The 23,416-nt window shown below is 37.5% G+C and overlaps 1 protein-coding gene across 1 annotated transcript in view; it reads left to right on the forward strand.

Annotated features, from left to right (window-relative positions):
- arid3c (AT rich interactive domain 3C (BRIGHT-like)) overlaps positions 1–23,416 on the forward strand; it is a 57,061-nt gene that overhangs the window by 27,883 nt on the left and 5,762 nt on the right. The window contains exons 5-7 of the mRNA XM_062023954.1: positions 5,475–5,605; positions 5,702–5,777; positions 20,072–20,161. Coding sequence (XP_061879938.1) covers positions 5,475–5,605; positions 5,702–5,777; positions 20,072–20,161 — 297 coding nt within the window. The remainder of the gene's footprint in view (positions 1–5,474; positions 5,606–5,701; positions 5,778–20,071; positions 20,162–23,416) is intronic.

Below are 23,416 nucleotides of genomic sequence, written 5' to 3' on the forward strand. Positions count from 1 at the left end.
GAATCTAAGCTTTACGTTCATGTCAACTACAAAAGTTACTACAAAGTTAATCCATCAATCAACCTACAAAATTAATTTCAGCTATGTAATTAATGAAACCTACAGAGGTCGCTTACTGATAACAGTGAACTACGTTCTAGCACTGGATTTCAGGATGCGCTGGTCTTTATGGCGTCGATCCTCATCAGATCCAGGTGCGTTGATAGCAGATTGCCCGCAGCCGTGCAGGTGCGCGGCCGCAACACGAGATGAGCGAGCAAGGGCGTGTCCCGGGGTGCTCCCAGCGGCGCTTGCTGCGGAGGGAATGATGGTATGCGCAACCGAAAGTTTGTCTAAATCTAAATCTAAATTAATCCAACCTACAAAATTAATCTAACCTACAAGACTAAAAAAGTTAAAGTAAAAGTAGCAATGATTGTCACACACACACTAGGTGTGGTGAGATTATCCTCTGCATTTGACCCATCACCCTTGTCCACCCCCTATGTTAGACTAAGGGGAGATGACGACACAGACACCAAGGGGCAGTATAGCTCTAAGTATTTTATTATATATATTATAATATATATATATATATAATAATCAAACAATACTAAATATACTAACTAAGGAAATGAAGTGTGACAAAATCCCCCGCCTTCCGCCCGATTGTAGCTGAGTTAGGCTCGAGCACCCCCCACGATCCCGTAGGGAATAAGCGGTAGAAAATGGATGGATGGATGGATGTATGGTGTAAGACTATGTGTGTAGATTAGCTGTTGAGTGTTACCGTAAATGTTGAACGAGAGACGAGGAAGTCCTGGGGAGAGAGAAGTCTACAGGTCCGAGTCCAAAGCGGGGGTAGTCAAGGATCGAGGGAGGCAGTCAGAGTCCAGAGGGAGATCCAGGGAAAAGTGAGACGCAAAGCTCACTTTCCAGGCGACGGAGGGTACGTACGCGAACAGAAGGTTATATTCCGGCCCGGGATGGCAGGTTGTGCCGGTTTATGAAGGCAGCTCGCTCATCACGGGCAGGTGCGTTGATGGCAGATTGTCTGCAGGCACGCCCGCAGCGGAAAGAGAGCGCCTGTGGGTGTGGCCCGCAGTGCGCTCGTCAGGATGCAAAGATGAGGGCGCATTGGAATGCGCCCTGGCTGTGACATTCAACCCCCAATTCCAACCCTTGATGCTGAGTGCCAAGAAGGGAGGTAATGGGTCCCGTTTTTATAGTCTTTGGTATGACTCGATGACTCGGCCGGGGTTTGAACTCACAACCTACCGATCTCAGGGCGGACACTCTAACCACTAGGCCATCTTCCAACGTGTCGATACAGGGCAACATTTAGTCCATTCAGCAGATGTCCTATTGTCATGGTTCCGAATAGCTACATATAAAAAAGTAGCAATGATTGTCACACACACACACTAGGTGTGGTGAGATTATCCTCTGCATTTGACCCATCACCCTTGTTCACCCCCTGGGAGGTGAGGGGAGCAGTGAGCAGCAGCGGTGGCCGCGCCTGGGAATCATTTTTGGTTATTTATCCCCCAATTCCAACCTTTGATGCTGAGTGCCAAGCAGGGAGGTAATGGGTCCCATTTTTATAGTCTTTGGTATGACTCGATGACTCGGCCACTAGGTGTGGTGAGATTATCCTCTGCATTTGACCCATCACCCTCACCACTTCAACGACTGAAAGGTTTGCAAGGCAGGCGGCACTCCTCTTCTACCTAGAGTCCGTCGTGTGTCCCAACAACTGTTCCGACAGGACAGACAGTTTACCCAGAATCTGAGATCTTGTCACGTTTGTTGAGAGGGTAGTTGATCAATTCCATTGTTTACATTTGGAGAGCAGTGCAGAGAGAGGCAGGTGAGCGTCGGACTGTTGATCCTCTTTGTCTGCATGGTACAGATCAGTGTGTGGATGCAAAACAATGTTCTTCAGCTAAACTCAGATAAAAACTGAGATCATTGTCTTTGGCCCGCAGAAGCAAAGAGAAACTGCTACTAGTCACCTTGGGCCTCTCTCCCTGGAATTTCATAATCAGGTTAGAAATCTCTGGGTAATAATGGACTCAGACTTGAACTTTAAAGTCACATGAAATCAATAACATCAGCAGCTTTTTACCACCTGAAAAAACGTTTTTAAAATCAGATGAATAATGTCTGAATCAGACTTAAAAAGACTGATCCATTCCTTGGTCTCCAGCAGTTTAGACTACTGTCATGGTCTTCTCACTAGGCTCTCTAAAGCAGCTGTAAAGCAGCTGCAGTACATCCAGAATTGCTGCTGACTAGAACCAGGAAATATGACCATATTAGTCCAGTGCTTAGGTCACTGCACTGACTTCATGTTGCTCAGAGAATGTACTTTAAAACATCTCTCCTTGTTTACAAGTCTTCCCATGGTCTTGTACCAAAGTACATCTCTGACATGTTAGAACTATATGAACCATCTCCAGCTGTGAGAACCTCAGGGACTGTTCTCCTGCTGACATGTTAGAACCATATGAACCAGCTTGAGCTGTGAGAATCTCCAGGAGTGGTCTCCTGCTGACAAGTTAGAACCATATGAACCATCTCAACCTCTGAGAACCTCCGGGAGTGGTCTCCTGCTGACATGTTAGAACCATAGGAACCATCTCGAGCTGTGAGAACATCAGTTAGTGGTCTCCTGCTGATATTTTAGAACCATATGAACCATCTCGGGCTCTGAGAACCTGAGGGAGTGGTCTCCTGCTGACATTTTAGAACCATATGAACCATCTTGGCCTCTAAAAACCTCAAGGAGTGGTCTCCTGCTGACATGTTAGAACCATATGAACCATCTCAACCTCTGAGAACCTCAGGGACTGGTCTCCTGCTGACATGTTAGAACCACATGAACCATCTTGAGCTGTGAGAATCTCCAAGAGTGTTCTCCTGCTGACATGTTACAACCATATGAACCATCTCAACCTCTGAGAACCTCAAGGAGTGGTCTCCTGCTGACATTTTGGAACCATACGAACAATCTAGAGGTGTGAGAACCTCCGGGAGTGGTCACCTGCTGACATGTTAGAACCATATGAACCATCTCGAGCTGTGAGAACCTCAGTTAGTGGTCTCCTACTGACATGTTAGAACCATATGAACCATCTCAACCTCTGAGAACCTCAGGGAGTGGTCTCCTGCTGACATTTTAGAACCATATGAACCATCTTGGCCTCTAAAAACCTCAAGGAGTGGTCTCCTGCTGACATGTCAGAACCATTTGAACCATCTCAACCTCTGAGAACCTCAGGGAGTGGTCTCCTGCTGACATGTTGGAACCATACGAACAATATAGAGCTATGAGAACCTCCGGGAGTGGTCTCCTGCTGACATTTCGGAACCATACGAACAATCTAGAGGTGTGAGAACCTCCGGGAGTGGTCACCTGCTGACATGTTAGAACCTTATGAACCATCTCGAGCTGTGAGAACCTCAGTTAGTGGTCTACTGCTGACATTTTAGAACCATATGAACCATCTCGGGCTCTGAGAACCTGAGGGAGTGTTCTCCTGCTGACATTTTAGAACCATATGAACCATCTTGGCCTCTAAAAACCTCAAGGAGTGGTCTCCTGCTGACATGATAGAACCATATGAACCATCTCGGGCTCTGAGAACCTCAGGGAGTGGTCTCCTGCTGACATGTTGGAACCATAAGAACAATCTAGAGCTGTGAGAACCTCCGGGAGTGGTCTCCTGCTGACAGTTTGGAACCATACGAACAGTCTAGAGGTGAGAACCTCCGGGAGTGGTCTCCTGCTGACATGTTAGAACCATATGAACCATCTCGGGCTCTGAGAACCTCAGGGAGTGGTCTCCTGCTGACATGTTGGAACCATAAGAACAATCTAAAGCTGTGAAAACCTCCAGGAGTGGTTTCCTGCTGACATTTTGGAACCATACGAACAATCTAGAGGTGTGAGAACTTCCGGTGGTGGTCTCCTGCTGACATGTTAGAACCATATGAACCATCTCCAGCAGTGAGAACCTCAGGGAGTGGTCTCCTGCTGACATTTTAGAACCATATGAACCATCTCGGGCTCTGAGAACCTGAGGGAGTTATCTCCTGCTGACATTTTAGAACCATATGAACCATCTTGGCCTCTAAAAACTTTAAGGAGTGGTCTCCTGCTGACATTTTAGAACCATATGAACCATCTCAAGCTGTGAAAACCTCAGGGAGTGGTCTCCTGCTGACATTTTAGAACCATATGAACCATCTCGGGCTCTGAGAACCTGAGAGAGTGGTCTCCTGTTGACATTTTAGAACCATATGAACCAGCTTGGCTTCTAAAAACCTCAAGGAGTGGTCTCCTGCTGACATTTTAGAACCATTTTAACCATCTCAAGCTGTGAGAACCTCAGACAGTGGTCTCCTGCTGACATGTTAGAACCATATGAACCATCTCAACCTCTGAGAACCTCCGGGAGTGGTCTCCTGCTGACATGTTGGAACCATACAAACAATCTACAGCTGTGAGAACCTCCGGGAGTGGTCTCCTGCTGACATTTTAGAACCATATGAACCATCTCGGGCTCTGAGAACCTGAGGGAGTGGTCTCCTGCTGACATTTTAGAACCATATGAACCATCTTGGCCTCTAAAAACCTCAAGGAGTGGTCTCCTGTTGACATTTTAGAACCATATGAACCATCTCGGGCTCTGAGAACCTGAGGGAGTTATCTCCTGCTGACATTTTAGAACCATACGAACAATCTAGAGCTGTGAGAACCTCCGGGAGTGGTCTCTCCTGCTGGCATGTTAGAACCATATGAACCATCTCGGGCAGTGAGAACCTCAGGGAGTGGTCTCCTGCTGACATTTTAGAACCATATGAACCATCTTGGCCTCTAAAGACCTCAAGGAGTGGTCTCCTGCTGACATTTTAGAACCATATGAACCATCTCAAGCTCTGAGAACCTCAGGAAGTGGTCTCCTGCTGACATGTTAGAACCATATGAACCGTTTCCAGCTCTGAGAACCTCAGAACCTGCTGGTGTCCAGAGTCAGGACCAAACATGGTGAAACAGCTACACAAAGTACAAGTACCCCACCACAAGTACTACAACTACACAACTACAAGAAGTACAAGTACACTACCACACAACTACAAGTACACTACTACAAGTACTACAACTACACAACTCCAAGTACTACAACTACACAACTCCAGGTTCTACAACTACACAACTATTAGTATTACAAGTGAAGTACTTGAAGTACAAGAACTATATGGAATAAAGTACTTATTTGATACAATCTGATACTTCTTAATACATTTATTGAATGTTGTTAATATTCTCCAAGAAATGAATAAATATACTCCAAAAATGATGTACTCTTCTTTTCAAGCTTTGAAATAAATCTACTGTATTTACGGTATCAATACAGTACTCCGTGTATACAATGCAGTATTCCGCAGCGTACATGAGTACTTCTAAAGTATTCTTTAATGTGTTCCAGGCGACTCGGCGGCCAGCAGGACGCTCCAGGCCGAGTCCCCCGCTGACCACGGAGCTTCGTGTGGCGCTCTGCTGCACCTCAGGGAGCCTCCTGAGAAGAAGATGATGACGGAGGAGCAGAGGACCCTCGTCATGCAGCACGCACTGCAACACAACATGCAGCACGCGCTGCAACACAACATGCAGCACGCGCTGCAACACAACATGCAGCACGCGCTGCAACACAACATGCAGCACGCGCTGCAACACAACCTGCTGGCCGTGGCTACACAAGTGCCTCTCAGCATCCAAGTCGACAACAGAGGTGAGTTTCTTCTTCTCTGCTCCTTGGCACCGTCCTCACAACCAGGAAGACACACAATAGTACACAACATGGACACACGATAGTTCACAACATGGACATACACACACAATAGTACACAACATGGACACACAATAGTACACAACATGGACACACACACACACACAATAGTACACAACATGGACACACACACGTCCAATAGTACACGACATGGCCACAAAATAGTACACAACATGGACACACACACATACAATAGTACACAACATGGACACACAATAGTACACACCATGGACACACGATAGTACACGACATGGACACACACACACATACAATAGTACACAACATGGACACACACATACAATAGTACACAACATGGACACACAATAGTACACAACATGGACACACGATAGTTCACAACATGGACACACACACACAATAGTACACAACATGGACACACGATAGTACACAACATGGACACACACACAATAGTACACAACATGGACACACAATAGTACACAACATGGACACACACACGTCCAATAGTACACCACATGGCCACAAAATAGTACACAACATGGACACACACACATACAATAGTACACAACATGGACACACAATAGTACACACCATAGACACACGATAGTACACAACATGGACACACACACATACAATAGTACACAACATGAACACACACATACAATAGTACACAACATGGACACACAATAGTACACAACATGGACACACACACACACACAAACACACACACACACAATAGTACACAACATGGACACACAATAGTACACAACATGGACACACACACACGTACAATAGTACACAACATGGCCACAAAATAGTACACAACATGGACACACACACATACAATAGTACACAACATTGACACACAATAGTACACACCATGGACACACATTAGTGCACAACATCGACACACACACATATAATAGTACACAACATGGACACACACACACACACATACAATAGTACACAACATGGACACACAATAGTACACAACATGGACACACACACAATAGTACACAACATGGACACACAATAGTACACAACATGGACACACACACGTACAATAGTACACAACATGGCCACAAAATAGTACACAACATGGACACACAATAGTACACACCATGGACACACAATAGTACACAACATGGACACACACACACATACAATAGTACACAACATGGACACACAATAGTACACAACATGGACACACACACGTACAATAGTACACAACATGGCCACAAAATAGTACACAACATGGACACACAATAGTACACACCATGGACACACAATAGTACACAACATGGACACACGCACATACAATAGTACACAACATGGACACACACACACACATACAATAGTACACAACATGGACACACAATAGTACACACAGTAGTACACAATATGGACACACACACATACAATAGTACACAACATGGACACACACACACACATACAATAGTACACCACATGGACACACGATAGTACACAACATGGACACACACAATAGTACACAACATCGACACACGTACAATTGTACACAACATGGACACACACTAGTACACAACATGAACACACAATAGTACACAACATGGACACACGTACAATAGTACACAACATGGACACACGTACAATAGTACACAACATGGACACACACTAGTACACGACATGGACACACACACATACAATAGTACACAACATGGCCACAAAATATTACACAACATGGACACACATACAATAGTACACAACATGGACACACAATAGTACACGTCATGGACACATACCATATTACACAACATGGACACACAACAGTACACAACATGGACACACACACACACAAACAATTGTACACAACATGGACACACAATACAACATAACATGGACACACACACATTCAATAGTACACAACATGGACACACAATAGTACACAACATGGACACACACACACTAGTACATGACATGGACACACACACATACAATAGTACACAACATGGCCACAAAATATTACACAACATGGACACACATACAATAGTACACAACATGGACACACAATAGTACACGTCATGGACACATACCATATTACACAACATGGACACACAAGAGTACACACCATGGACACACACAAACAATTGTACACAACATGGACACACAATACAACATAACATGGACACACACACACACATTCAATAGTACACAACATGGACACACAATAGTACACAACATGGACACACACACACAGTAGTACACAACATGGACACACACACATGCAATAGTACACAACATGGACAAACACACGTACAATAGTACACAACATGGACACAAAATATTACACAACATGGACACACATACAATAGTACACAACATGGACACACAATAGTACACAACATGGACACACACAAACAATTGTACACAACATGGACACACAATAGTACACAACATGGACACACACACACATTCGATAGTACACAACATGGACACACAATAGTACACAACATGGACACACACACACACAGTAGTACACAACATGGACACACACACATACAATAGTACACAACATGGACAAACACACGTACAATAGTACACAACATGGACACACACACATACAATAGTACACAACATGGACACACAATAGTACACGACATGAACACACAATAGTACACAACATGGACACATAATAGTACACAACATGGACACACACACACAATAGTACACAACATGGACCCACGTACAATAATACACAACATGGACACACACTAGTACACAACATGGACACACACATACAATAGTACACAACATGGCCACAAAATATTACACAACATGGACACACATACAATAGTAAACAACATGGACACACAATAGTACACAACATAGACACATCCCATCGTACACAACATGGACACACAATAGTACACAACATGGACACACAATAGTACACAACATGGACACACAATAGTATCAGGGTGCTGCTCTGTAAGCCATCACAGCACATGGGCTTGAATAGAATACAATAGAATTTAAAAAAAAAAAAATTGAATGAAATGAAATGGAATGGAATGGTGTGTTTCTACATGAAAAACAGAATGTGTCTTGACCCTGCTGTGATCACAACACAAAGAACACAAAGAACACAAATAACACAAACCACTCAAACACAAATAATACAAACACAAAGAAAACAAACCACTCAAACAACACAAAGAAAAGAAGCACAAAGAAAAGAAACAAACACAAAGAAAAGAAGCACAAAGAAAAGAAACAAACACAAAGAACAGGTTTACACACAGCAACAGGCATACTGTTTATACTATTTCTACTGTTTTAACTATTTCTAAAAATGTTTACTGTTTTAACTAGTTCTACTATTTCAACTAGATCTACTATTTCTACTATTTATTTTTTTTTACCAGTTCTTCTATTTCTACTATTTCAACTATTTCTACTATTTTATATATTAGTATTTCGGAGGGAATTAATGATTTCTTGTATATGTTTTTTCTGGCCAGTGGGGTGGTGTGGGGAATGTGTGGGATGGGGTTAATGGGGGGTGATGGGTCTGGGTGTATGTGTGCATATCCGTGTAGTAGTAGTAGTCCATGGGTGCGTGTTTTGTCCATAAGCCTGAAAGTCGCTGCGTTCGGCGTCACCTAACTCAGTCAAACATCCGCAGTGTCTTTGAAGATATATGCAGTACATGCATGTATATATATATTCTTTGAAGAATATATATACACATGTATGTATGTATATATATATATGTATGTATGTATATATATATATATATATATATATATATATATATATATATATATATATATATATATATATATATATATATATATATATATATATATATATATATATATATATATTATATATATTATATATATGCTTTATACTATACATCAGGGGTCACCAACGCGGTGCCCGCTGGCACCAGGTCGCCCGTAAGGACCAGATGAGTCGCCCGCGGGCCTGTTCTAAAAAAAAAAAAAAAAAATTTAAAAAAATTGAAGGAAAAAAAAAAAAAAAAATTTTTTTTTTTTTTTTTTTAAATTAAATCTACATAGAAAAAAAACACAAGATACACTTTCAATCAGTGCATCAACCCAAACAACCTCCCCCATGCACACTCATCCACACCCACTCACACAAAAGGGGTTATTTCTTTCTGCTACCAATATTCTGGTTCCCACAACATAGACAACACATCTGCAAGGGACACAGTCCCTGAAGCACACATGATTGTATAGGCTGCTGGTCCACTAACATTTTCATTAATTACTATTTTTTATGTAATTATTTTTATATTGTTTTACTTTCTTTTTTATCCAAGAAAATGTTTTTTATTTATTTATCTTATTTTATTTTATTTTTTAAAAAAGGGCCTTATCTTGGTAGAGTGGCCGTGCCAGCAATCGGAGAGTTGCTGGTTACTGGGGTTCAATCCCCACCTTCTACCATCCTAGTCACGTCCGTTGTGTCCTTGGGCAAGACACTTCACCCTTGCTCCTGATGGCTGCTGGTTAGCGCCTTGCATGGCAGCTCCCGCCATCAGTGTGTGAATGTGTGTGTGAATGGGTGAATGTGGAAATACTGTCAAAGCGCTTTGAGTATCTTGAAGGTAGAAAAGCGCTATACAAGTATAACCCATTTATCATTTATCATTTATCTTCAACAGACCAGGTTGTCAATGAAATTAGATTTTTTTAAAGGGTTTTTTAAACCAGGCCCAGTCCAGATAATGTCCAAGTCGGACTCAGCAACACACACCTTCATTCATGTCCACAGAAAAAAATTAGGGAACACAACAGATTGCATATAATTTATAAACAAAATTACATTTTCAAAATAAGCATTTATGTACAGTCCAGATTATGTCCAGGTCACTCAAATTAGGGAACACAACAACAGATATCATATAATCTATAAACATAATTATACTTTCAAAATAAGCCTTTGAGGACTTCTCATCTTTTTTTTAAATGTTTTTTGGCATCATTATCGTTTTCAACCATGTAACTTTCTTAAGTTAGAAAATACTGAATAAATGTTTTAAAGAAAGTAATACTAAGTGAATATCTGTTTTTGGCCTTAAAAATAAACATTTTACCGAGTACTATAATTAAATTGACTAAATCATGACTGTCAATGAACTCTCCTAAAATAACAGAATCCACATTAAGCTTCATAAACAAACCAATCCTTAAACACATTTTTTCAACTTCCACCCAAAACGAAGACACAATATGACAATACCAAAACAAATGCAGGGTGGATTCAGGCTCCTGACAACAAAATCGGCAATCATCTGACTCTGTCATATTCCATAATTTTAACATTTTCCCTGTGGGTAAGAAGTTATAAATAATTTTAATTTGAAAATAACGATTTTGCACATCGATAGTGATTTTATAGATTAGTTTGAATATGGCATCCCATGGCAACGGGCAGTCAAAAAAGTCCTCCCATTTTCCATTTGTGTTGTATGAGGCAGCCTTCAAAGATTTCTTTATTAAATAAAAATTATATATTTTTCTATTTATTTTAGTTCCTTTTTGCCAACTAGAATTTCTTATTAGAGGTTTACAAACTAATAATTTAGTAGTTCCATAATTAATTATTTGTTTCCATCTTTTCCCAATTACTCCAGTTAGTTGATAAAATGAAAAGCTTGAGCAAGCATCACCATACATAGCTCTAAATTCATCATACTTCATAATTTTACCATTCTCATTGATAATATCATTGACAAAAATGATTCCTCTTTCAAACATATTTTCCCAAAAGAAAGGCTTTCCATCTATTACAATATTAGAGTTCATCCATATTAACTGCTGCAAAATATCGTCTCTTTTTTCTGGCACATAAAATTGAAAACACCACTATGAGTGGATTGTTTCCTTTATGAACCCCGCCATGTTTCCCAGCAGACTCTCTGGGAGGGGATCACTTGTAAAAAAGGATACAATTTCTTTTGATACAGTACATGTTTTTTGTCCAACAGGACATTTGTGTACCACTCAATGTTTAAATACATCTTTGGAACAATTGATGCTTTTAAAGACAGACGCATAGCTTCAAGGTTGAGAAGTTTCAGGCCCCCATATTCATACTCTTTGTACAAAACCTTTCTTTTAATCTTTTCTGGTTTGCCGTTCCAGACAAAATCGAAGACCCTCCGCTCATAAATCTTAAAAAAGACAGATAAATAAATTGAGGAATAATTAACAAGTTGGCAATAGACATTTTACCATACAAGGTTAGGGATTTCCCTTTCCATAATTGCATAATTTTGTCCAGCTTTCTTAGTCGATTATCATAATTTACTGAGCCTAGATCTTCCAGATTTTCTGGGACAACAACACCAAGTATGTTAACTGGTCCATCTGTCCACAAAACAGGCACTTTGCATTCCATTCGAAAGGACGTTCCCTTTAGATTTCCGATCCTTAACATTTTACATTTATCATAATTAAGCTTAAGGCCAGATTGCTGTGAAAATATGTCCAAAAGATTAAGAAGGTTCCGCAAACAATGAGGAAAAATCATATCTTTGTGAATCAGCCTTTTCTGACATGAACTTCATCAAGAACAAACACAGAACACGCCTCACTGATGCACATCTGCAAGACTCACTCAGAGTTGCAGTGTCAAGTTACACACCGGAGTACAACACACTAGTTAACAGCATGCAATGCCAGGCTTCCCACTAACTGACAAAGAAACAGATAACAGATTTGGTGTCCAGTTAAAAGTGTGACATGATTTAAAAATTTGAGAGTTTACTTTTGTATTTTACATGAGTTATTATTTGTACAAACATGGTGCAAAGTAATTCATGATTTGTTAAAAAATGTTAGTGGCTAGCTAGTTAAAATGGGATATTGTGATTTCACAAGACTGTCTTAGAAGTGATCATTTGAAAATGTTCAATTTGAAAAATGTGCACTTAGAGAAAATATAAAAATAAAGTGTTGCATATTGATATTTATCTGTTTCTATATATATTTATTGTGAGAAATCATTAAGATGATCAGTGTTTCCACAAAGATAAATATCATTAATTATTAATAATAACAGAGTTAAAGGTAAATTGAGCAAATTGGCTACTTCTGGCAATTTATTTAAGTGTGTATCAAACTGGTAGCCCTTCGCATTAATCACTACCCAAGAAGTAGCCCTTGGTTTCAAAAACGTTGGTGACCCCTGCTATACATGTACTATACATGTACTGCTTTATTGAATGCATACTGTACGTGTACTGTACGTGTACTGCTTTATTAAATACATACTGTACATGTACTGTACGTGCACTGCTTTATTCAATACATACTGTACGTGTACTGCTTGTGGTCTGGAGAAATACTTGTTACTAGAAAACTTGTGTGAGAAGAAAAATGCTGAGCTGGCAGATTGAGGACAAGTCATGTGTCACTTGGACTTAATGATCCAGGCTAATTAAGAAGAAGACTTCTCTTGTATCGACTGTGTCTGCATGGCTGCTCACAGTATCGCTCAGGAATGATACATGCTATCAGTCAAGATTGATACATAATATTGGTCATGTTGATACATAATATCAGTCAGGTTGATACACAATATCCGTCAGGATTGATACATGATATCTGTCAGGGTAGATACATGATATAAATCAGTCAGGGTTGATTCATAATATCAGTCAGGTTTGATACATAATATCAATCAGTCAGGTTTGATTTATAATATCAGTCAGGGTTGATACATAATATCAGTCTGGTTGATACATAATATCAGTCTGGTTGATACATAATATCAGTCAGGATTAATACAAAATATCAGTCAGTCAGGTTTGATTCATAATATCAGTCAGGATTGATACATAATATCAGTCATGATTGATTTATAATGTCAGTCAGGATTGATACAAAATATCAGTCAGGTTGATACATGATATCAGTCATGGTTGATACATAATATCAGTTGGTCAGGATGATACATAATATCAGTCAGGGTTGATGCATGATATCAGTCAGGATTGATACATGATATCAGTCAGGATTGATACATAATATCAGTCAGGGGTTGCTACATGATATCAGTCAGGTTGATACATAATATCATTCAGGGTTGATACATGATATCAGTCAGGCTTGATGCATAATATTAGTCAGGATGGATACACAATATCAGTCAGGATGGATACATGATAGCAGTCAAGGTTGATACATGGTATCAGTCAGGTTTGATACATGATATCAGTCAGGTTTGATACATGATATCAGTCAGGATTGAGACATGATATTACTGCTAGAAGGGCAGGCTGATTCAATATAAATGTTTTTATTGTCATTGTCACAAAGATAATACAAATAAAGTCCAGAGCATCAACACTGATTAGTGATAATAAAATTAAACATTGTGCTACTAATGCTAATGCTAATGCTAGACAATTAGTTGTTACCGTGTCTTAATTGGAAAGTTATTAACTTATACAACTTCTAATGTTATCGTTGATGATTGTCAATCAATCAATCAATCAATCAATCAATCAATGAAAGTGATTGGGGGCAATCATAGAAATAATCAATGATATCTCTGCTTTCCTCTCTTGTAAGGCAAGTACACAGTTCTTAGCACAGCAGCCTAAATATATAAACACATGTATAAACATATAAACACATGTATAAATATATCAACACATGTATAAATATATAAACACATGTATAAACATATAAACACATGTATAAATATATCAACACATGTATAAATATATAAACACATGTATAAACATATAAACACATGTATAAATATATAAACACATGTATAAACATATAAACACATGTATAAACATATAAACACATGTATAAATATATCAACACATGTATAAATATATAAACACATAAAAACATGTATAAATATATAAACACATGTATAAATGTATAAACACATGTATAAATATATAAACACATATATAAACACATGTATAAATGTATAAACACAGGTATAAATATATAAACACATGTATAAATATATAAACACATGTATAAATGTATAAACCCATGTATGAATATATAAACACATATATAAATATATAAACACATGTATAAATGTATAAACACAAGTATAAATATATAAACACATGTATAAATATATAAACACATATATAAATATATAAACACATGTATAAATGTATAAACACATGTATAAATATATAAACACATGTATAAACATATAAACACATGTATAAACATATAAACATATGTATAAATATATAAACACATGTATAAATATATAAACACATGTATAAATATATAAACACATGTATAAACATATAAACACATGTATAAATATATAAACACATGTATAAATATATAATCACATGTATGGCAACACTAAATTGGCCCTAGTGTGTGAATGTGAGTGTGAATGTTGTCTGTCTATCTGTGTTGGCCCTGCGATAAGGTGGAGACTTGTCCTGGGTGTACCCCGCCTTCCGCCCGATTGTAGCTGAGATAGGCTCCAGCGACCCCCCGCTACCCCGAAGGGAATAAGCGGTAGAAAATGGATGGATGTATAAATGTATAAACACATGTATAAATATATAAACACATGTATAAATATATAAACACATGTATAAATGTATAAACACATAATTAAATATATAAACATGTGTATAAATATACAAACACATGTATAAATATATAAACACATGTATAAATATATAAACACATGTATAACCATATAAACACATGTATAAATGTATAAACACATGTATAAACATATAAACACATGTATAAATGTATAAACACATGTATAAATATATAAACACATGTATAAATATATAAACACATGTATAAATGTATAAACACATGTATAAATATATAAACACATGTATAAACATATAAACACATGTATAATATATAAACACATGTATAAATATATAAACACATGTATAAATGTATAAACACATGTATAAATATATAAACATGTATAAACATATAAACATATGTATAAACATATAAACACATGTATAATATATAAACACATGTATAAATGTATAAACACATAAATAAATATATAAACACATTTATAAACATATAAACATATGTATAAACATATAAACACATCCTTAAAAAGGCAGAAAAGCGCTATACAAGTACGACCCATTTACCATTTATAATATATAAACACATGTATAAATATATAAACACATGTATAAACATATAAACACATGTATAAATGTATAAACACATGTATAAATATATAAACACATGTATAAACATATAAACACATGTATAAATGTATAAACACATGTATAAATATATAAACACATGTATAAATATATAAACACGTGTATAAACATATAAACACATGTATAAATGTATAAACACATGTATAAATATACAAACACATGTATAAACATATAAACACATGTATAAATGTATAAACACATGTATAAATATATAAACACATGTATAAACATATAAACACATGTATAATATATAAACACATGTATAATATCTAAACACATGTATAAATATATAAACACATGTATAAACATATAAACATATGTATAAACATATAAACACATGTATAATATATAAACACATGTATAAATGTATAAACACATGAATAAATATATAAACACATTTATAAACATATAAACATATGTATAAACATATAAACACATCCTTAAAAAGGCAGAAAAGCGCTATACAAGTACGACCCATTTACCATTTATAATATATAAACACATGTATAAATATATAAACACATGTATAAACATATAAACACATGTATAAACATATAAACACATGTTTAATATATAAACACATGTATAAATATATAAACACATGTATAAATATATAAACACATAAATAAATATAAAAACACATTTCTAAACATATAAACATATAAACACATGTATAATATATAAACACATGTATAATATATAAACACATGTATAAATGTATAAACACATGTATAAATATATAAACACATGTATAAACATATAAACACGTGTATAAATGTATAAACACATAAATAAATATATAAACACATTTATAAACATATAAACATATGTATAAACATATAAACACATCCTTAAAAAGGCAGAAAAGCGCTATACAAGTACGACCCATTTACCATTTATAATATATAAACACATGTATAAATATATAAACACATGTATAAACATATAAACACATGTATAAACATATAAACACATGTATAATATATAAACACATGTATAATTATATAAACACATGTATAAATATATAAACACATAAATAAATATAAAAACACATTTATAAACATATAAACATATAAACACATGTATAATATATAAACACATGTATAATATATAAACACATGTATAAATGTATAAACACATGTATAAATGTATAAACACATGTATAAACATATAAACACATGTATAATATATAAACACATGTATAAATATATAAACGGTGTCATCATTTTTGATGTGAGTGCTTTGATCCAGGATTATAGAATTGTGATGTTTTTATCTGTGGATAAAAAACTGCTGGATGAACTCGGCTGATGGAAATCAATAACACCATCACAGACAAACCTTTCAACAAGTAATCCCTGAAGTCAGAACACTTTTTTTTTTATTGTCGCCGCAAGTGGTGTAAAATATTACTAACGTAATAATACTATTAGTAATATTAGTGAATTATATTTATTAGTACTTATTGTCTCCATAGGTAGTGTAAAATATTACTCATGTAATAAATACTATTAATAATATTAGTGAATTATATTTATGAGTACTTATTGTCTCCATAAGTAATGTAAATATAATATATAGTAAAAATATTACTAATGTAATAACACTATTAGTAATTTTAGTGATTTATATGTATTAGTACTTATTGTCTCCATAAGTAGTGTAAAATATTACTAATATAATAATTGCATTAGTAATATTAGTGAATTATATTTATGAGTACTTATTGTCGCCAAAAGTAGTATAAAATATTACTAATGTAATAATACTATTAGTAATATTAGTGAATTATATTTATTAGTACTTATTGTTTCCATAAGTAGTGTAAAATCTTAGTAATATTAGTACTATTAGTAATATTAGTGAATTATATTTTATAGTACTTATTGTCTCCATAGGTAGTGTAAAATATTAGTAATATTAGTATTTGTCGCCATATGTAGTATGAAATATTAGTACTTATTGTAACCATACGTAGTGTAAAATATTAGTAATATTAGTGAATTATATTTATGAGTACTTATTGTCTCCATAAGTAGTGTAAAATATTAGTTATGTAATAATACTATTAGTAATATTAGTGAATTATATTTATGAGTACTTATTGTCCGCATAAGTAGTGTAAAATATTAGTAATATTAGTACTTGTCTCCATAAGTAGTATGAAATATTAGTACTTATTGTAACCATAAGTAGTGTAAAATATTAGTACTTGTCTCCATAAGTAGTATGAAGTATTAGTACTTGTTGTAACCAGCAGTAGTGTAAAATATTACTTCTTGTCTCCATAAGTAGTATGAAGTATTAGTACTTGTTGTAACCAGCAGTAGTGTAAAATATTAGCACTTGTCTCCATAAGTAGTATGAAGTATTAGTACGTGTCTCCATAAGTAGTATGAAGTAGTAGTACTTGTAACCATAAGAAGTGTAAAATATTAATACTTGTCTTCATAAGTAGTATGAAGTATTAGTATGTGTTACCAGCAGTAGTGTAAAATATTAGTACTTGTCACCGTAAGTAGTATGAAGTTTTAATACTTGTTGTAACCAGCAGTAGAGTAAAATATTAGTACTTGTCTCCATAAGTAGTATGAAGTAATAGTACTTGTTGTAATTAGCAGTAGTATGAAGTATTAGTACTTGTTATAATTAGCAGTAGTATGAAGTATTAGTGCTTGTTGTAATTAGCAGTAGTATGAAGTACTAGTACTTGTTGTAATTAGTAGTGGCATGAAGTATTAGTACATGTTGTAATTAGCAGTAGTATTAAGTGTTAGTACTTGTTATAATTAGCAGTACTATGAAGTATTAGTACTTGTTGTAATTAGCAGTAGTATGAAGTATTAGTACTTGTTGTAATTAGCAGTAGTATGAAGTACTCGTACTTGTTGTAATTAGTAGTGGCATGAAATATAAGTACATGTTGTAATTAACAGTAGTATGAAGTATTAGTACGTGTTGTAATTAGCAGTCGTATGAAGTATTAGTGCTTGTTGTAATTAGGAGTAGCATGAAGGAGTAGTACTTGTTGTAATGAGCAGTAGTATGAAGTACTAGTACTTGCTGTAATTAGCAGTAGTATGAAGTATTAGTACTTGTTGTAATTAGCATTAGCAAGAAGTATTAGTACTTGTTGTAATTAGCAGTAGCATGAAGTGTTAGTACTTGTTGTAATTAGCAGTAGTATAAAGTATTAGTACTTGTAATTAGCAGTAGTATGAAGTATTAGTACTGTTCTCCACATAAGTAGTATAAAGTACTAGTACTTGTTGTAATTAGCAGTGGCATGAAGTATTAGTACTTGTTGTAATTAGCATTAGCATGAAGTATTAGTACATGTTGTAATTAGCAGTAGCATGAAGTATTAGTACGTGTTGTAATAGCAGTCGTGCGAAGTATTAATGCTTGTTGTAATTAGCAGTAGTATGAAGTACTAGTACTTGTTGTAATTAGCAGTCGTATGAAGTATTAGTGCTTGTTGTAATTAGCAGTAGCATGAAGTATTAGTACTTGTTGTAATTAGCAGTAGTATGAAGTATTAGTACTTTTCTCCACATAAGTAGTATGAAGTACTAGTACTTGTTGTAAATAGTAGTGGCATGAAGTATTAGTACTTGTTGTAATTAGCAGAAGCGTAGAAGACAATTTCAAAATAAGAGACCGGAAGTGTTCCTACATAATATTTCATGTTTATAATTCAGTTTATTTGCACGTTTTTTGGTTTCTTTGTTTACATTTTCAACAAACAATCCCCATGAGAGAGTAAATAATTAATGAATTAATCAACAATTCAGCTTTACAATGTCACACATTTCTCACTGAATGTGGGCGTATTTGTCATGATTGTTGATGTTTGATACCGCTGATGTTATATCAAATCATGTGGACTGTCAAGTTGGGTGTGTGACGACTGGTGAAAAGGATGTACGGGTGTCTGGGTGGTGTCGGCGTGAGGAGGACCAGGAGAGCGGTGGTGGCCGCGCTTCCTTCTAAATGCTCTTATCGAGTTTCCCTCTGCCTCCTGTCTTGACAGATGATGGACAAGAGCGCGCATTGAACCTGTCTACCAGCGGCATTAGCAGCATCAACATGTCAATAGAAATAAATGGACTTGTCTACACAGGTAAATAGAAGCTCCGTTTGCCGATGTAATTGCAGCAAGGAAATCCAATAAGTTATAGCGGCGCCCCGCTGCTTAGTCCGCCACGCAATTTCATGTCTTTGCTATAAAATCCATGGTAATGAAGTGGCGCTCCAATAGAGTTAAAAAAGTTAAACATCTCCCAACTGGGCCTGTGGATTCACGGTCGATGGGGCTTATTGTCTGGTGTGTGTATGTGTGTGTGAGTAATTACTGCTCCTATGCTTAGACAAAGACATTGGATGTCAGAGGGTAAGTCGGATATTTGTCACTTCACACGCCAGACGTTGGAGAGTTACAGTGTACAATCGATCCACGTCGGAAGGCCACCATAGCCACAGACTCTTCAGTTGTCCGCCAAGTGACACACTTTTTGTCCGAGAGCGCCGGTGGGTATCTGCAAAGGCCAGAGTGAGGCTGGTACAGTTTTTTGCCTCTTGATACTTCCTGTCCAGGAGGATTTGACAGTTCCATTAGGATCGTAGAGCTCTTCTCCGCTCTTTCCTTGATGGTTCTGAGTGTTCTCTACCGGGTGACGACAAGATAAATGAAAAACGGTCATGGGAAGTCTTCAGAAGCCAGAATAGGGAGAAAGGACAAAGCCACTGCACGGCCTGTAGGTAGCCGCCTGCAGCCAAGGTTAGCGACACTGCAAAAACTCCCAAGGACCCATTCCTCTACTTAGTCTGTCATCGGCAGAATCCATCCATCCATCCATGTTCTACCGCTTGTCCCTATTGGGGACACGGGGGGTGCTGCAGCCTATCTCAGCTGCATTCAGGCGGAAGACGGGGTACACCCTGGACAAGTTGGAAGGCCACCATAGCCACCGACTCTTCAGTTGTCCGCCAAGAGACACACTTTTTGTCCGAGGGCGCCGGTGAGTATCTGCAAAGTTCAGAGTGAGGCTGGTACAGTTTTTTGCCTCTTGATACTTCCTGTCCAGGAGGATTTGACAGTTCAATTAGGATGGTAGCGACCTTCTCCGCTCTTTCCTTGATGGTTCTGAGTGTTCTCTACCGGGTGACGACAACACAAATGAAAAACGATCATGGGAAGTCTTCAGAAGCCAGAAAAGACCACTGCACGGCCTGTAGGAAGCCACCTGCAGTCAAGGTTGGCGACACTTTGCATCCACGGATTTGCAAAAACTCCCGAGGACCCATTCCTCCACTTGGTCTGTAATCGGCAGAATCAAAATTTCCAAATATCTGTTCACCGTTCCCACTGTTGGAGATAGTTCACAACATGAGTCCACAGACTTCACCAGCTAGATCCGTAAGTGAGACTTGCTAAAGATGAGACGTCACATGACTGTTCACAGCAGCCATTAGCGCCACCAGGGAACCACTGAAACAACAACTCTGGTCTGCAGGACTCAACAATCTTTCTGGACCAGGAATGTGAGCTACTCGAACTTTGCCTCAATCTTTGTAGAAGCAAAAACATGGCTGAGAACAGTACCGGACAGGATTTATTGGTGACACATAAGTTAAATGACAAAAACTGTTTAGGGAACACATCTACTCTGTGGACAGAAACTTCCAGTTCACTCAGAAGGATATCAAAGATAATGCATTACCCTTTTTGGATAGCCAAGTGGGCAGGTGTGTCACAGCACAGACCAGTAAGTTCTTCAGATCCGGACTCAGCTGATTAGAACGAAGCTAGCGCGGAGAAAGGCGGCGTCGGTCTGAAGGAATCTGCTCCGACACGTCATGACCACTTCCCCGAAGACAGCAAGAACTTGACTCAGTGAAATAAATACCGTGAGTATGGCTCCCTGCTCTTCGTGCACCGTTCTCATGGATAAGTTGGCTCTGTTGGAGGGCCGTGTCCGCCAGTTAGAGCAGAGTAATCTCGTAAATTTAGACGTTGCGGACACATCTGCTAGCTTTAGCTGTAGCGAGCTAACTAACCCAGCTTATAGCAGCCCTAAATGGCCTATAAGCAACGGTGAACCAGTCTACCGGGCACCACACTTTAGTCATAAGGGACTAAATCTTAGCAAACCAGCCACAATTAAGTGTATTCCTGGGGCCAGAGCACCTTACATTGAAGCTAATCCTAGGGAGCTAACTCCGCAACAGGCCTAGTAAATAAGTACGACAGGCTAATCGCACCACTAGTTATGCAAACATAGTTGTACACGTTGGCTCCAATGACACTAGGATGAGACAGTCAGAGATTACAAAGAGGAACATACCTAGGACTTGTAATCTCGCTAGAAAGATGTCCAGGCATCGAGTACTTGTCTCTGGCCCCCTGACTGCGAGAGGCAATGATGAGAGATACAGCAGATTAGTCTCGCTTAACAAGTGGCTGGCCTGTTTTTGTAGACAACAGGGACTAATGTTTATTGATAATTGGCCCTCTTTCTGGGGCAAACCGGGCCTGCTGATGAGGGACGGCCTTCACCCTAACCAGGAAGGTGCCATCATCCTGACTAGGAACATAGATTATTGTTTGAGTCACACCTGACTAACTACACTAGAGCAAGCCCGGTCACAGGCAATTAAAGTGACTGTTAGTCCGGGTGAGGAGTTAGTTAAACTAGAACTAGCCAGCGCCAGGCTGGAAAATCCCTGCACACATAGGATTTCTTCTAGAATAATACACAACGCACATAATGTTTTTTCTGCAGTGACTGTGCCAGAGGTGGACATGCATTCTACTGAGGTGGCAAATTTTGATGCGTTCAGTGTATCGCAGCACCAAGCAAACAACCTGAAGATTCCCGTCATATCAATTCCGAGATATGGTCAAAATTATTTAAAGCGCACTATGCAAAATAAACGCAACATTATCAATATTACTACTACGGATAACTTTAACAAAAATTCCTCAAAACAGCCCACTACCTATAATATGGGCTTTTTAAACATAAGATCATTGTCTTCCAAAACGTTATTAGTTAATGAGATCATTAGAGACAACAATCTTAACGTCATTGGTCTCAGCGAAACCTGGTTCAAACCAGACACATTTTTTGCGCTGAACGAGGCATCTCCTCCTAACTATACGAATGCGCATATTGCCCGTCCCCTTAAAAGGGGTGGGGGTCGCACTAATATACAATGAAAACCTTAACCTTACCCCTAACCTAAGTAATAAATATAAATCATTTGAGGTGCTTACTATGAGGTCTGTCGCACCGCTGCCTCTTTACTTGGCTGTTATCTACCACCCCCCTGGGCCCTATTCGGACTTTATCAGTGAATTCTCAGACTTTGTCGC

This window comes from Entelurus aequoreus, linkage group LG17 (genome assembly GCF_033978785.1).
Source record: "Entelurus aequoreus isolate RoL-2023_Sb linkage group LG17, RoL_Eaeq_v1.1, whole genome shotgun sequence".
Taxonomy (NCBI): Eukaryota; Metazoa; Chordata; class Actinopteri; order Syngnathiformes; family Syngnathidae; genus Entelurus; species Entelurus aequoreus.